The sequence below is a fragment of the Hyperolius riggenbachi genome, chromosome 2, assembly GCF_040937935.1.
Source record: "Hyperolius riggenbachi isolate aHypRig1 chromosome 2, aHypRig1.pri, whole genome shotgun sequence".
Classification (NCBI taxonomy): Eukaryota; Metazoa; Chordata; class Amphibia; order Anura; family Hyperoliidae; genus Hyperolius; species Hyperolius riggenbachi.
This window is the reverse complement of record NC_090647.1, coordinates 516,239,807-516,256,208: the sequence shown is the minus strand read 5'-3', so window position 1 is coordinate 516,256,208 and position 16,402 is coordinate 516,239,807. Positions and strand designations below refer to the sequence as shown.

Genomic DNA, 16,402 nt, shown 5'->3' with positions numbered 1-16,402 from the left:
AAGAGGAAATAGACAACATTTACATATTTACATCTCATCCAGCCTCAGACGTCTGCAACAAGATGTTTTTTATTTTGCTGTCTAGTAAATCATTTTTACCATTTAAAAATAACCCTTCCAGTTTAAGTTGATGTCTGCGTGAAATAAAAAACAGGAGAGAGGAGGAAGGGAGGCATAGACTTATTCTTACATTTTCACTTGCGGATCATCATGCGGTATTCAGACAAACGCCATCAATCAAACCCATTACAATAAATCCGCGCGGAAGGTACTGCAGACGAAATGCTTCCGTAATTACAAATTTAAAATGCACCTGTTTCCTGCGGTCTAAATTTAACCCAAATGTAACATAAAAAGAAGGAGGTTAATTTTGGGAGACAGCACAACAGAAGGGAAACAATTAGTGTAGCAAAAACAACTACCTCGTTTTAAATGTCACTGACAAATTTTCCTTGACAGGCCAATTCATGTTGTCAGCACATTTAATTATAAAACGGAGGCCTGTTTGTCGGCGGAGGAGCCGAGGAGGAGGAGACCGGCTACTGTGGAATTAGACAGATGACAATTACCGACGGCAGTTAAGTGAAATGAGTTTTAGAGACAGGTTTCTGCGTATCCTATAGAAGTTTTACACCATTCTGGGGGTAATTACACTGAGGCCCAGTGCACACCAAAACCGCTAGCAGATCCTTCGAAACGCTGGAGGTTTTTGGAGCAGATTACAGAGCGATTCTAGGCATGTTTCGAGACGTTTTCTAAACATGCCTAGCGTTTTTGGGAGCATTTTTGTGTAGCAGATAACAAATATTGTTACAGTAAAAGCTGTTACTGAACAGCTTCTGTAACAAAAACGCCTGGAAAACCGCTCTGATCTAGCGTTTCCCATAGCGGTTTGCATTTTTCCTATACTTTACATTGAGGCAGAAACGCTTCTGTAAACCGTAAACATGCGGCAGGAGGCACGTTTGCGGTTTGCTAAAAAACGCAATTCGCTGGTGTGCACCATCCCATTGAAATACATTAGCCAAGCGTCTTCACAGGCAGAATCGGTGTGCACCAGGCCTTAAACCTGAAGTGAAAGCGGAGAACATCCTCAAGCCAAACCTAGGCAGTTGCCTAGGGCCCGGAGATAATCTAGGGGCCTGGTGGACACCAGCCCCAAACATATCTTACTAAAGAAAACCAGGTGATCATCAGCAGTTTGCAAAACCTGCTATCTTGCCTAGGGTACCGTTTCATCTTAAACCTTTTCTGAGTGAGAAAGATGTGGAGGTTGCCATGTTTATTTCATTTTAAAGTGGACCTGAACTCTTGCACAGGACAAAAGTAAAACAGAGAAATGCACCCTGTATGTGTTTAGAGAGTTTAGCCTGTCTAATTCCCCCTCTTCTGTGACTAATCACAAGTGTAATTGGAGTGTAATTTGATCTCTCAGCTGTGTCAGCTGGCTGCCTCAGCAAAACAGCTAATTGGACTCAGGATGTTAACCCTATGTCTGCTTCCATGAAAGAAGGAAGTAGACACAATGCAGATATATTGCAAGATATGTATCAGCTGTAACAAAGAAATGTTTTTCTTTAAAGGTAATTATTCTGTTGCTTATCTTTTAGAGCAGAGAGGAAGTTCAAAGTCCAGGTCCGCTTTAAACAGTGCAGATTGCCTGATTGTCTTGCTGAGCCTATACCTCTGAAACTTTTAGCAATAGACTCTGAACAAACATGCTGATCTGGTGCGCTGACTGAAGTCTAGAGATGGCCCGAACCTTCGAGTTTCGGTTCGCGAACCGTGAACGCGAACTTCTGCGTAAGTTCGATTCGTGCGATTGCAATAGAGATTTACGACTTGTAGTAGGTTCCAGGCCTAATATTGTGAGCTCATATTTATAAAGTGAGACTTTAGGTAAGTAAACTTCAGGCCCAAAAGCCCCCCCCCCCCCCCCCCCATTGCCTTCCCCACAAAACCCTCCAGCAGGACTAAACCTGGCCATACAGTATTATTACCGATTTATAAAGCAACCAGCATATTCCGCTGTACAAAGTAAGAAAAACAAACATGTGGACACTGTGATTGTCCTTCCTTGGCAGGTTGTGGTGCGCCATATCAATTGTTATGTATAGAGTGCTTGGGGGCTCAATGTAAAACTTGCACTGGGGGCCATAGCTCCTCAGCTACGCCACTGACAAGGGTCATAGAACAAGTGGGGCCATTATGATCTTCACACCCATAGCAAACATAGCCACAAAAACATCTGATCTGAAGTATAGTCCCCTGTATCAGAGGAATGGAAGAAGGTCAGAGCCAGGACAAGGTCCTCCAGCACCCAAGGCTGAGACATCAAAGTGCGCCGCTCCATCCCTCCCACCCCAGCCGTCACACACTGATTGCTAATAGGTGGCCATACATGGTACAATTTTTCAATTAGATAATTTAGTTCGATTATTCTGTTAGATCGAATATAAAGATTTTTCCAGCATGTCCGATCATTTTTCCCGAAAAAACGGGATAGTCGTTCGAATTTCTTGATCGAAAAAAAAAAATATTTTCAACTTTCATTCAATTCGATCATTTAGATCGAATAAACGGGAAAATCAAACGTTTTTATTGTACCGTGTATGGCCACCAGAGACGCCCCAGAGCCCCCAACACCTTAATCTCTAGTTATCTGGCTTGCAGTCACTGCCATGTATCCCCTTTTCTTATTTCTCTCTGCTTCAAACACAATAGGGGAATGATCACTGAGCGAGTTGTGCGCCCCTCCTACACTGCGCCCTGAGGCTGGAGCCTCTCTCGCCTCTGCCTAGGCCCTGTGGAAGGGTATTAGTTGGAGCCCGCCACAGCTCTGGACCCCCTAGTTATGCCTCTGACTGGAAGAATGCATGCCCTCAGTTCATTATTCTCTCTCCGTACAAAATTATCAGTTTAAAAAGGGGTTTGTCACAATGTTGTTTTGTTTCGTAGAAACATGCTGTCATATTATTAATAAAAAAAAGCTGATATATATATACATAAAGGGCTTCCGTGTGCTGTAAGTGTATTGTTGCTGGGCTGTATGTGCATCTGCAGGCTTATCAGGAATAAAGAAACGAAAAAGCTGCAATTAGGGATTAGTCACAACAAGCAAGAAATACATACATCAAAAGAACAAAGCATTAGGGGCTGGAGGAGAAAGCTAAAGACATCTTCATTGACAGAGCGGATCAGAATAAAACACCTGTGACTGTATGCTGGGAGCCTTATACACAGAAAACATGCACATGCAACTCATAAGCCGACACTTGATACAAGAATTCTCTGATCCAGCAAGCTTAGTATTCAGTATATCATTTTATTTGTAAGTCGGCTTGTCTTAAAGCAAACCTAAACTGAAAATTAAAAATAAACATACACACGTCAAACTTACCTCCTGTGTAGTCTCTTTCTCCTCTCCTCCGTCCCATTTGTCCACTGTGAACAATGGAATTCTCCATCCTCCATTTTGAAAATGGCGGTTACCCCATAACAGCTTCCGAGTTAGCACACTGTTAAACTTTAAGATCGCCCACTTGAGCCATAGGGAAACATGGACATTACCTTGCACATCAGTTGTCCTTTCAGTTGTAACTGACAGCAACTGATATAAATTTGACAGCAACTCCTATATTTCAGTTCTGACAAAATCTTCTCAGAACTGGAAGGTATCATCCTATATAATCATTTCCCTGTGTCCCTGCGTCCTCCTGTGTCCGTGCGTTTGGGCCAGTATGCATGTGCGGCACGCAGGCGGACTTTGGATAGCACAGGAGGGCATGTGCAGGGGGTGGGTGTGTGCGCCTGCATTGCGGCGTGCGAGCGCATACGCATTATGGTCGTGCGTGCGCAATGCTTGTTGACTGTGCAGGCATTGAGGGGTATAGCGGCCGAGGCCTAGCGCACGTTGTTGTAACGGGCTTAAGGTCTAGTTGTAAGAAGTAAGTTGCAGGGGCATCATTATGACTGACTGAAGTATGACTGGATTGGCTGCATGTTTTTTCAGGGGTGTGATTCAGACACTACTGCAGCCAAAGAGATCAGCAGAACTGCCAGGCAACTGGTATTGGAATCAATTCACTAAGATCTTGCTGGTAATAATAAGGCAAGTTAAAACGTATCACCACACGTCAATCAGTATTTTAAGTGTTGATTCACTAAAGAATCTTGCCTTATTAAGGTGTAGTGATAAGTTTTCCTTAGATATTGTCTTTTCGGTCCAGTCCTTAAAGGACATCCAAGGTGACATGTGACATAATGGGATAGACATGTGTATGTACTGTGCCAACCACACAAATAACTATGCTGTGTTCCCTTATTTCTTTCTTTGCCTGAAAAAGTTAAACATTGGGTACGCAAATTACCGTTTCTGTTGGGGTCGGGACTGGGTTGGACTATAGCGTAACCCTCACCGATGAGGAATTATAGCCAAGAAAAATTTTCCTGGCAGTAAATGGCTTCTGGAAGCAGGAAAGAGATAAAAAGGTTCAATAGTTCATAGATTTTTTTTTGCACTGGCATACTTCAATAAATGTGTCATTGAGCAGTAGAGTAGATTTAAATTTAAAAAACAACGGTGGGAAGTCTTAAAAAGTAATTTTTAGGAGTAGGAGGATAGTTACAATTGTTTATTTCATTAGTTTATTTTTGCCCTTGGATGTCCTTTAAAGGGAACCAGAGACGTTGGGAGGAAAGGTTTTATACATACCTGGGGCTTCCTCCAGCCCCATAAGCCTGGATCACTCCCACGCCGCCGTCCTCCGCTTCCTCTGTCCGCCGGTACTGGGTCCCGTCACTTCCGCCAATCGGCCAGTCAGCGGGCAGACGAGACCAATATTCCGCATCACAGGTGCTCCCTACTTAGCCTTACGCGTGCCATGCGTAAGGATATGGTGGGAGCCCCTGTTTATGTGGAAAATTGTCCGTGTCCGCCGGAGGTGACGGGACCCGGTACCAGCGATACAGGAAGCGGAGGACGGTGGCGTGGGAGCGATCCAGGTTTATGGGGCTGGAGGAAGCCCCAGGTATGTATAAAAGCTTTCTCTATTTTTTACCTAGCTTCCTCTCTGGTTCCCTTTAAGTTGTTACATCTGTAGTTATTCTTACATGCAGTAGATATGGAGGGGAGTAGCACATGCAGGCAGGATGTAGCTCCACCCCTCCTCCTGCCAGGACGATTACAGCTAGCCTGTGTAGAACAGCAAGAAAAGGAGAGAGGGATAGATAGACTGTGGCTGGGTCTGTGTGTGTTTCTGTGTGCGTGCATGCGTGCGTGCGTGTGTGTGTGTGTATATGCTTGCTGTCTCTCTCTCCCTCTCTCTCCTTCTCTGTGTGCCTGCCATGTATATTTCTGTCTATACAGAGTCTTCTTACACATAAACTAGCAAGATATAAACCCTACAGCTCAGAATACTTCACTTTACATTGCATCCTGGAGTAACACTTCCCTTAACGACAGCTCAAGCCAGGTGATACCTTCTCACACACTTAACACTTGCATTCCTCTGTGTGAATTAACATCCTGGCTTTAGCTTTAGAATTATGTTGTTATTTTATGGATTGAAACCTTAACTTTAGAAATCTCTCTTTAACTTAAAGACAGAATTCTTAACTTTAGGTTTGCCTGAGGTAAAATGTTAAGTGAATTTTACATGCTTTATCACCATGGTGATAAAAGTAAAAACAGCTCAGAAATGTTTATAAAGACAGGAGATGAGCTTAGTGAATTGTGGCCATTGTTTAAATGGAAATAAATCTGGCAGCTTCCATATCCCTCTCACTTCAGGGGTACTTAAAAAGGATAAAGAATAAATAATATGTGGTCTGTGTTTTAAGCACAGAACAGATTCAGTTCCAACCATTTTCATACTCTTAAAGTTTTTCCTTCTGGTTCTGTAGCCAAATATTTATTATTCATACCTCTCTGAATATGGAATGGTGGAGGTCATACATAGCGCACGGTGGACCGTCGCAGAGTGTGAGCGGTGTCAAGTGACAGGTGACACGCGAGGCCTTTCATGTTTTCCTGGTAGACAAGTGATAGAATTAGAGAGATGTTGGTGCCACCTGAGCTGACAGGGGTGACGGGAAAGCACTCTCTCTCTCCATCATGCAGAAACAGGTCATGCTGAAAGGTGATTCACTGCGCAGACATGAAAACCTCCACTGTGTGAGTGACTGGAATATACGTTCTGCTTCTCCTTATACATTCTCTGTGTGAAGATCCCCACATCAGCTCTACTTACCGATCTACTGAGGTGATGGCAGCTGCAGTGTGAGTATATCATATAGCTCTGGAGGGAGTTCAGGTGTAAATGTGGACTGCAGAAGATACACAAAGAATGTGCAATGAAAGTGATCCTAAATTGAAAGAGATATGAAGGCTGCCATATTTATTTCATTTTAAAGCGGACCTGAACGCAGAACTTCCTCTCTGCTCTAAAAGATAAGCAACAGCATAGTAACCTCAAAAAACCTCAAAAAAAAACATTTCTTTGATACAGCTGATACAAATCCTTCAATAAATCTGCAGTGTGTCTACTTCCTGCTTTCATGGAAGCAGGCAAAGGATTAACATCCTGTGGTTACATATTAGCTGTGTCAGCCCAGACTGATGAATTTCTGTGCTGACACACCTGGAGATCGAATTACACTTATGATTACTTGAAGATGAGGGGGAATTAGACAGGCTCTTATTTCTAAATACATACAGGGTGTGTCAGGAACCGACTCGCGGCACGCCTGCGTATACGGTTCCCGACTGCGGGTTTGACCAGATCAAGCGGGGAGCAGCCTTATTCGAGCTAAAACAAGGCTGGGACCCCTCAGAACACCTCTCACTGCCACCACTAGCGGTTCGCTAGACACTTCCACTCTGCTGTCGAGTCCTCAGCGCGCACTCTGCATTTTTGTATTCGGGTCAGCTTTGCGCTTAGGCAGAATACGGGAACGCCACGCACCCACACACACACACAGTTGCAATCTTACACTGTAGTGAAGCAAAAAACCACTAACAGTCGTTCCGAACAATACTGTTAGCTACTCTGCTGTCGCTACTCGCACTGGCGTTTTTCGTACGTTGGGTCAGCTGCACGCTTTAGACCAACGTTTGACAAACGCCGCCACACACAATGCAATTACAATTTCATATGGTAGTGTTGCTCAAGCATACAAATAGGCATGGACTTATACACACTTCAATCTCTTCAAGGCTATGAATGTTAGTTTAGTACGGCAGAAGTCAAGCTTATTAAATAATAATTTAATATTCCAGGGAAAAAAGTGGAACAATGCAGAACAGAATATATACAAAAGATTACAAAAACAAAGTAAAAAGTTACAAAGATAAAGTACAAAAATACACACAAAGCGATTTTGCTTACCAAAATAAACGGGGAAATAAACGTACCAGCATATCGATCTGGCGTTGTTGCGGGGGTACGCACTTCTGGTCAGGAACCAGGTTAGTTCTAGCCGTGTGGACTACCTCCAGGAACTACCAGTTGCGGCTATCCTAGCTACGGTTTTATACTGTGCAATACGCCTGGAGGCTGCAACTTCCTTGGGGAGGGGAGGAACTAGTTTTTAATTAAATCTCAGACATATTCCATTTCCAGGTAAAAGTCTATACATCAAAAGATTGTGAAGTGAGGCTTTCAACTCCAGGTGAAAACTTGATTAAGGCTTCCTCCCATTATTTCCTAGCATCAAAGCCTTCCTGTCTCAGCCCTTAAAGTCTGCAGAGATTTCCAACCACCTTCCAATAGATGTAATTTACAGGGTATCGTTTGCACCTCCACCAATATTTCAATTTCCACAGGTAAAAAATGGTATCAAAAGGACTTCACCCCTTCACTAGAGATGTAGCGAATGGTTCCCGAACCGTTCGCCGGCGAACCGCTCTGCTACTCTGGGCCTCTTACTACTTCCGGGTCGCAATGACCCGGAGTAGTACGCCTGCGCTGCCCGGCGGAGCGCGTCCTAGATCGCGCTCCTGTTGCCGGGCACTCTCTGCGCATGAGCGTGACGTCACTCATGACGTCACGCACATGCGCAGAAAGTGCCCGGCAACGGGAGCGTGATCTAGGACACGCTCCGCCGGGCAGCGCAGGCGTACTACTCCGGGTCATTGCGACCCGGAAGTAGTAAGAGGCCCAGAAAGGTTCGCCAGGCGAACGGTTCGGGCCATCACTACCTTTCACCCATTTCCAGTAGGCTGTCATGTACATTTCAAACATTCCTGTGTTAGTCTCCAGACTGGGGTAGTCTTGCTTTGTGTATTGAGACAATGGGCTGTCTTCTGAGTTCAAAAAGCCAAGCAGATAATCCCATTAGCAGGGAACCACTCTCAGAGGAACTGCATACAGAAACTCAAAGTACTTTATGGTCAAGACAATCACCCATTTCCTGGCCCCAAGCAACTCAAGGCCACAGCTCCCTTCTAGCAGACCTACATGGAACACAGGCAGAAAAATGAAAGAATATGTTCCTTTATTATCCTTAACATCACCAACACCCCAATATATCACCACAGGGTGAATTTCTCTCTGTTTCCTTGTGTCCTGCGCAAGAGTTCAGGTGCCCTTTAAAGTAAATATCAAGTGGTGCAAAAAAATAAAAATTTGATACTACCTATGGATCTGGATCCCATAGCACCTTCCCTGTCCTCGCTGGGTGCCCTCGTTTCACGTTTGGTAGCAGTGTATACATGCCTTCTAAACCACATGCTATCATGCTATACGAGTCTGCAATGGATGAGGGTTGTGTCACTACTTGGTGACTAGAAGGTGTTCATCAAATAAAGGCGCCTGGAAATTTGGGTGCCCCAGTAAGACCGATCATAAAATATCTGTATTAAATTCCAATATTTTACTATAAAGTGTGAAATATAGTGTGAGATATTTTCCTATGGGCAAACCTAACCCTACTCTCACACAGAACCCTCCCCCCTGATGCCTAACCCTTAAAGGGAACCTATAGTGTTAAAAAAAAAGTTTAACTTACCTAGGGGTTGAACTGGCCCCCTGCAGCTGTCCTGTGCCCACGCCATGCCAAACCGGTCCTCCGGTCCCCTGCCGTGGCTTAGTTCGTTTTTACAGACTGATCAGTGGTCTAAGCCCCAGGTAAGTTAAGCTCGCTTTTTTTTTACGTTTTAGGCCTTCCCCACTCCCCCAAAAACTACCGACCCAATTCCTAACCCTTAACCCCACACACACACTCTCTCTCTCGCATGCACGCACACACACACCCACACCACGCACGCACGTACGCACACACACACACACACACACACACACACACACACACACACACACACACACACTAGCTACCTAAACCTATCTCGCATTTACGGACAATTCACATTTACGGATCATAATCATAATGCGAAATTTTAGGGAATGGCGTAATAATTTTCTATGCAATTGTTGGCATTCGTAATTACGCGTAATTTCGTGACGGCTTTAGGGGGGGGGGGGGGGGAATAGCAAAGCACCCATACATGCTATTGCTACCAAAATTGCTACTTATGCTACGGAAGATAGTGGGTACAAGTAAAAAAAAACTTCAAAAAGACTGTCGTTTTTGAGAAAATCTATTTTGTAAATGCAAAGAAAAATGGTTTTCAATCTGTCATTTTTTTTTTGTTTAAAAACCATTTTTCTTTGCATTTTTAAAATCTATTATCTGAAAAACTAAAAGGTGTTTTTGAAAAATTCTTTTTTTTTCTTGTGCCGACTAATCTCCTTAACATATGTAGAAATTTTGGTAGCAATAACATGTATGGGTGCTTTGCTATTCACCGCCAAAGTCAGCACAAAATTACGCGTAAATGCATGCGTAATTACGAATGCTTATACAAAGTCAATTAAATTAACAATTTGTAATTATGTATAGGTGTAAATGTGCAAATTTACGCGTAATTTTGCGTAATCGTAATTAGCTGATTACGATCATGACTGTACTAGAAGAACGCTCTGTGACTGTGATTGCTGTGAGTCCTTACCAAAACTATATGCAAAAAAGATTCTTCCTAAATCCTAACCACAGAAATGATGTTATGGTTGTAAACCAATGATGCTAGATATGCAGATCCATCTCAAAATGGCACCTGCGAATAATGGCGCACGTTGTTGCCGCTAATCCGTTTGTTGCTTATCGCTATTTAACGTTAAAGCCTTATCGTTATTTAGCGTTAAAGCCTTATCGTTATTTAGCGTTAACACACAGAACCCTCTCTGTTCCTATCCCTAACCCCTAAACCCCCCCTGGTGGTGCCTAACCCTAAGACCCCCTTGGTGGTGCCTAACCCTAAGACCCCTCTGGTGGTGCCTAACCCTAAGGCCCCCCCCCCTGGTGGTGCCTAACCCTAAGACCCCTCTGGTGGTGCCTAATCCTAACCACCCCCCTGGTGGTGCCTAGCCCTAACCACCCCCTGGAGGTGCCTAACCCTAAGCACCCCCCTGGTGGTGCCTAAACCTAAGACCCCCCCAGGTGGTGTGTAACCCTAAATCTCCCCTGATGGTGCCTAACCCTAACCTTGACAGTGTTACATTAAATCCATTCACCGTTTTGCAGTTAAATAACTTCTGCAGTTTGGCTTATGTAGGTTAGCTATTGATAAATAACATTACTGTGCGCAATAACATCTGCTGTTTGGTATATGAACTGCGCCATTGATAAATAACGTTACTGTGTGCCGTTTTTCTTCTTTTTTCCCTGTGCGCCATTATTATGCAGTACTTACGATAAATAGCGATAAGCGTATCTTTTTAATGTGGCTAGTGTTGAGCCGAAATTTTCAAAATTTTGCGTTACTATAATGACGCATGCGAAATTTGCTATTAAGATGCGAAATTATGGTAGCGTAATTGCCATTAAAATCGTAATTGAAAATACCGTAAGCGTAATTTTCAACGCGTAATTTCGCGTTTCGTTCATAACGTAATTTCGCGTTAAACCATAAAGTAATTTCGTGTTCGCTTAATTTTCGCGAAATTTAGCTTATTTTTTTTTCGCGTTTTCGTCTGCATGGCGAATTTTGATGCGGAATATCACTACATGGCGAATTTTATATACGTAAATCGAAAATGACGCGAAAATTAACGCTTACAGTAATATGAACTATCGCGAAATTACGTTATGTAACTACGCTTACAAACAGTTGCATGCAAGGCAAACGTAATTTCGCGATACCCACTGTAATGTGAAAATTACGCGAAAATTACGCTTACGTGGAATTTCGCGAAATCCTTCTTCATTACGATTATGTACTTACGGCCATAATCGTAATTACACTAATTACGCGAAATTTCGCAAAATCGTAATTAAGTCATTACGCTCATCATTTTTATGCATAGGCGCTGTGCTCCATTATTCACTGATCCGTAGATATGCAGTGCTTACAGAGTTCATTCCTGCTTTGAATGAAAAAAAGCTAATATTTCTTAGCAGCAGTATAGAGCAAGCTTTTAGCTGATTCCTTGATTGACTCATTCGGGATCATGTGATTAAGTCCTGACTCTTGTTAGTAGCGGTGCAGCAGTGTCACAGGGTGAGTCAGCAAGCTGTCTCCGTTATTAAAGGTAATGGTAATGGTTTTCATCCACTAATGTGATCATTCTATACGTTCCCTCTGAAGAGCCCATCTACTAAAATGACTTATCCTTTTATTTTTAGACAACTCAAAGGAAAAAGATTAAAGGCTCTAATATCACTTTTTTTGTTTCCTTTCATTATGTTATTACGTTATTCATCTCCAAAATATGCCCATCAGGTAATTATTTTTTGCATTTTAGCATTACTAAACTGGCTTTCAAGGATCAGCATTCTATGTATAAATACTGTATATGGTGTGTCTTCTGTTTACCATAATCCCTTTTTCTTAAAGGGAACCTAAATCGCAAGGAAAAAAAAAAACGAGTTTGACTTACATGGGGCTTCTACCAGCCCTCTGCAGTGGCCCTGTGCCCTGAGGGATCTTCCAATGCCCCGCAGCTCCCTCCTCTTTCGGTCGGGTGACTCGGGGAGTCCATAGCCACTGCGCATGTGCGACCTCGGTCACGCTCCTGCTGGCAGGAGCGTTCTGCGCATGCGCAGTAGAGGTTTCCACATACTGCCCACAGGATTGTGATCAGGAGGCGAGTGGACCAGGCCACACATCCAGAAGAAAGAAGGGAGCTGGGATGGACTGGAGGATCTCTCAGTGAGGGGCAGGCACAGGGTGGCTGGTAGAAGCCCCAGGTAAGTTAACCACTTGAGGACCGCAGTGTTAAACCGCCCTAAAGACCGGGCCATCTTTCAACAAATAGCCCACTGCAGCTTTAAGGCTGCACTGCAGGGCTGCACAGCTCAGCACACAAGTGATTCCTCCCTTTTCTCCCCACCAAAGGAGATTTTTCTTGGTGAGGTCTGATGCCTGCCAGGATGTATATATATACTTTTTTTTATAAATATTTTTTGTATTATTTTATAAATATATTTCCTTATTTAATTATTATCCAAAAACCCTCCCCCAGCCAGCCAATAGTGGCGATCGGCTGTCATAAGCTTCAGCGTATGAGAGCCGATCACTCTCCTGTGTCTCAGGGGGACTGCCGTGTCACACGGCTGTCCCCAGTACAGTGCTGCCATAGATCGCATCGCTGTACCTAGCAAATAGACAGCGGTTTCGCTGTCTAACAGTCTCCTAGCGGCAATCACCGCTGGGAGACTGAAGGCGGAGCGGAGCTCCGTCATCCAAGTGGGGATGCACGCATATCGACGCGCGCAATCCCCTACAAACCACTGCCCCAGGACTTTACGCCGAACGTTACGCGATTCTGGGGCTGCCACCACGGCCACGTCCATTGGCGTTCACTTTAAAGTGGCTTTATGTTCCCAGAACTAAAATTTCCACAACTAAGTCACTTCAGCAGAGAAAAGGATGGGGTAGGGTAAAGACACAAGCACATGGAGATTCTTGCCTTTTCCAGTTATCAGAGATACACAAGCTTCTACTACTTTCTGCAGTGAAAATAAATTATTTTACACACAGGGAATGTGTGGGAATGGTTTCAAATGTTCTTTTACGTAACTAAGAGTAGTTATTGAAATTTTAGTTTGGGAATGTAAAACAAGCTAACTGTCCTATGGACACAAAGAAATTACCTGAAGGAAATTAATAAATCAAGGTGATTTACTGCCATACGACTGTCAGTACAGAAAAGATATAGTAAAACTACTCTACATAGGCAATTACAAGACTGGACATTGCTACAGCAATAGGATTCTTATGCAGAAAAGTGTCTCAACCAAGTCAAATGGACTGGAATGATGTTAAAAGAGTCATACACTGTAACCTGGCGACACATATGCACTCACGTAAGGCCCTGTTCAGACTGTCAGCATTTGTAGAACGCGTATAAATTCAAAGAAACTCAAGGTGAAAAATGCATGCGTTTTTCTTGTGCTCAAATGCGTTTTCTATTGCGTTTTGCACACACACGTGACCCGGGGGAATAAAAAATTATGGGAACCACAGAGGGAAACGTACGCTAAAACGCAATAGTACGTGTTTTTGATACGCGTCCATAGACTTTCATTGTGTCTGTTTCTGCGCGTGACGCACAGAACTGCATGCAGCAATGCGGATGAGAAACGTATGCGTCTCATACGCATACATGTGAACGAGGCCATTGGAAAGCATTGATAGGCGTTTCTATGCGTATATTGTACCCGTACGCGTTCCCTCAAAACGGCTAGGAACGCACATAGTCTGAACAGGGCCTAACGGGCCTCCGGTTCAGAAAAGGATTAAGATGAAATAGGGCATTGGGCAAGATAGCACTATTTGCCCAGCACTGATGGTCACCTGGCTGTTTTAGTTAGATTTGGTGGGGGTCGGCACGGATTTACATCACATGAGCCTATAGGGACAGATGTCCTTGCGCCTTATACGTCTCCCTCCATTAACCTACAAACACCCACTGAACAACACCGCAAGTGTTTTCCCTTGCCTGTCATAACCAGAGCTATCCTTGGTATTAAGTAGCTAGAGTTGCCTCCAAGTATTAGGAAGCTAGAAATGCCCCTAACTGATGAGAGTAACCTCTCATCTACTCTCTGCTCAGGACTCTGCATAGGGAAGGAGGGAGGGACTAGGGGAGGGAAGTGAGCTGCCTTTCCATCATCAGGAGCCTGTAGGCACGTGCCTACAGTGCCTTATGGTAAATCCGGCCCTGATGGGGGGCTAGCATCCACAATGCCCCTAGACTCACTCTAGGCCCTAGGCAACTGTCTAGAATTGCTGTGTGGATGATCTGGCTCTGTTCCGGATCATGGAGAAGGAGCGCTCGCAAGCATGAGGAAGGAAAGACAAAGACTGAAGAAGGAGCATGCCAGCCAGCCAGGTGAGTGAAGAGAGTACTCCAGTGTCACTAGTACTTTGCAGAAGCACTATCGATCCAGGTAGTTATGAGGGCCCCTTTAGTCAGCTCTGAAGCCCTGGGCAATCACCCAATTTGCCTCTAGGGAGCTGCCAGGGAAGCAGGAGATTTGGGCGCATGAGACAAGTGGACAAAAAGGGCGCCCCATTCACTCCCATTATAAATATCGTTTAATGGGCGCCAAACAGGGAAAAAAGGGCGCCGGAGATAAATAACGTTTTACAAACGGCGCCCGGAGATTTTTAATGTTTTATAACTGTGCTTGTGATGATTTACGTTTAGAAAATGCACCCGTGACTAATAACGTTTATAAAAATACTAAACATATCGATATATATAATAGACTAAGTGCCTCAACCTTCAAACAAGAAGAAGAAGTACTTTGCATGAGAAAATTTATGCGTGCTCAAACACCAAGTTTAAGGCCTCTTTTCCACAGACTGTTGAGCTGTGTGCTCAGCAAGCAGTTACCAGGCAGCAGTGAGCAGATACCAGGCAGCAACAAGCAGTTACCAGGCAGCAGCAAGCAGTTATCAGTCAGCAGTGAGCAGATACCAGGCAGCAACAAGCAGTTACCAGGCAGCAGCAAGCAGTTACCAGGCAGCAGTGAGCAGATACCAGGCAGCAACGAGCAGTTACCAGGCAGCAGTGAGCAGATACCAGGCAGCAACAAGCAGTTACCAGGCAGCAACGAGCAGTTACCAGGCAGCAGTGAGCAGTTACCAGGCAGCAGTGAGCAGTTACCAGGCAGCAGCAAGCAGTTACCAGGCAGCAGCAAGCAGTTACCAGGCAGCAGCAAGCAGTTACCAGGCAGCAGCAAGCAGTTACCAGGCAGCAGCAAGCAGTTACCAGGCAGCAGCAAGCAGTTACCAGGCAGCAGTGAGCAGTTGTGAGAGTTTGAAAGCCATTTCACTGCCTATTCACAGTCCATGGAAAAGAGGCCTTACCCTAGCAAGTCTGACATTGCAAATCTGGCCTAATTGGCTATTCATGAGGCAATGCTCAAGCAAATGCATGCATAATCCAATACCACAAAGCAGTCACCCTGCTACATGCTACATTAGCACTATCCGGCTTAGTGCACACCAGAGCGGTTTGGCAGCGTTTTGCGATCCACTTGCGGCTGCGGATACGCTTGGGTAATGTATTTCAATGGGCTGGTGCACACCAGAGCGGGAGGCGTTTTGCTGAAACGCATACTCCCGAGGTGAGGCATTTTTTGGATTGCGGAGGCGTTTCTGCCTCCAATGTAAAGTATAGGAAAAACGCAAACCGCTCTGAAAAACGGCAGTTCAGAGCGGTTTTGCAGGCGTTTTTGTTACAGAAGCTGTTCAGTAACAGCTTTACTGTAACAATATATGAAATCTACTACACCAAAAACGCTTTACAAAACCGCAAAATGCTAGGTGAAATGCTACAGAAAAATAAGAAAAAGCGTTTCAAAATCTGCTAGCATTTTGCGGATCTGCTAGCAGTTTTTGGTGTGCTCCAGGCCTCCAGGAGCGCCACGGGGAGGATTCCCAAGCCTCCCACTCCGGGGTGCCGCTGTGGTTCCCAGGCAGCGAGAGAGCACTTTGCAGTATTGTTTTTTTGACCCTGCATAGTTTGGCATGCGAAAGCAAATGCATATTTGCATGAGCATTGCCTCATGAATAGCCAATTAGGCCGGATTTGCAAAGCCAGACTTGCTAGGGTTAAACTTGGTGTTTGAGCACGCATACATTTTCTCATGGAAAGCCTACTTCTTCTTGCTTCAAGGTTGAGGCACGTACTCTATTAGATAGATAGATGCGGCGTATGCTACGACGCGGGTTGGCTAGTTTATCCTATTAAACTAAAACATTATTTAACATTTTATCCCTTACTGTTTGTAAAACATTATTATTCACATTATTATTTATAAAACATTTCTAAAACATTATTATCCACCCAAAAAAAATTATTAAAATGTTTTTATTAAATTTTTTTATTTA

At 44.2% G+C, this 16,402-nt stretch overlaps 1 protein-coding gene across 1 annotated transcript in view; it reads right to left on the bottom strand.

Annotated features, from left to right (window-relative positions):
* The window catches only part of CHODL (chondrolectin), a 178,164-nt gene extending 174,704 nt beyond the window's left edge, over positions 1 to 3,460 (bottom strand). The window contains exon 1 of the mRNA XM_068266132.1: positions 3,401 to 3,460. Coding sequence (XP_068122233.1) covers positions 3,401 to 3,437 — 37 coding nt within the window. The 5' untranslated portion in view covers positions 3,438 to 3,460. The remainder of the gene's footprint in view (positions 1 to 3,400) is intronic.
* Between the last annotated feature and the right edge of the window lie 12,942 nt (positions 3,461 to 16,402).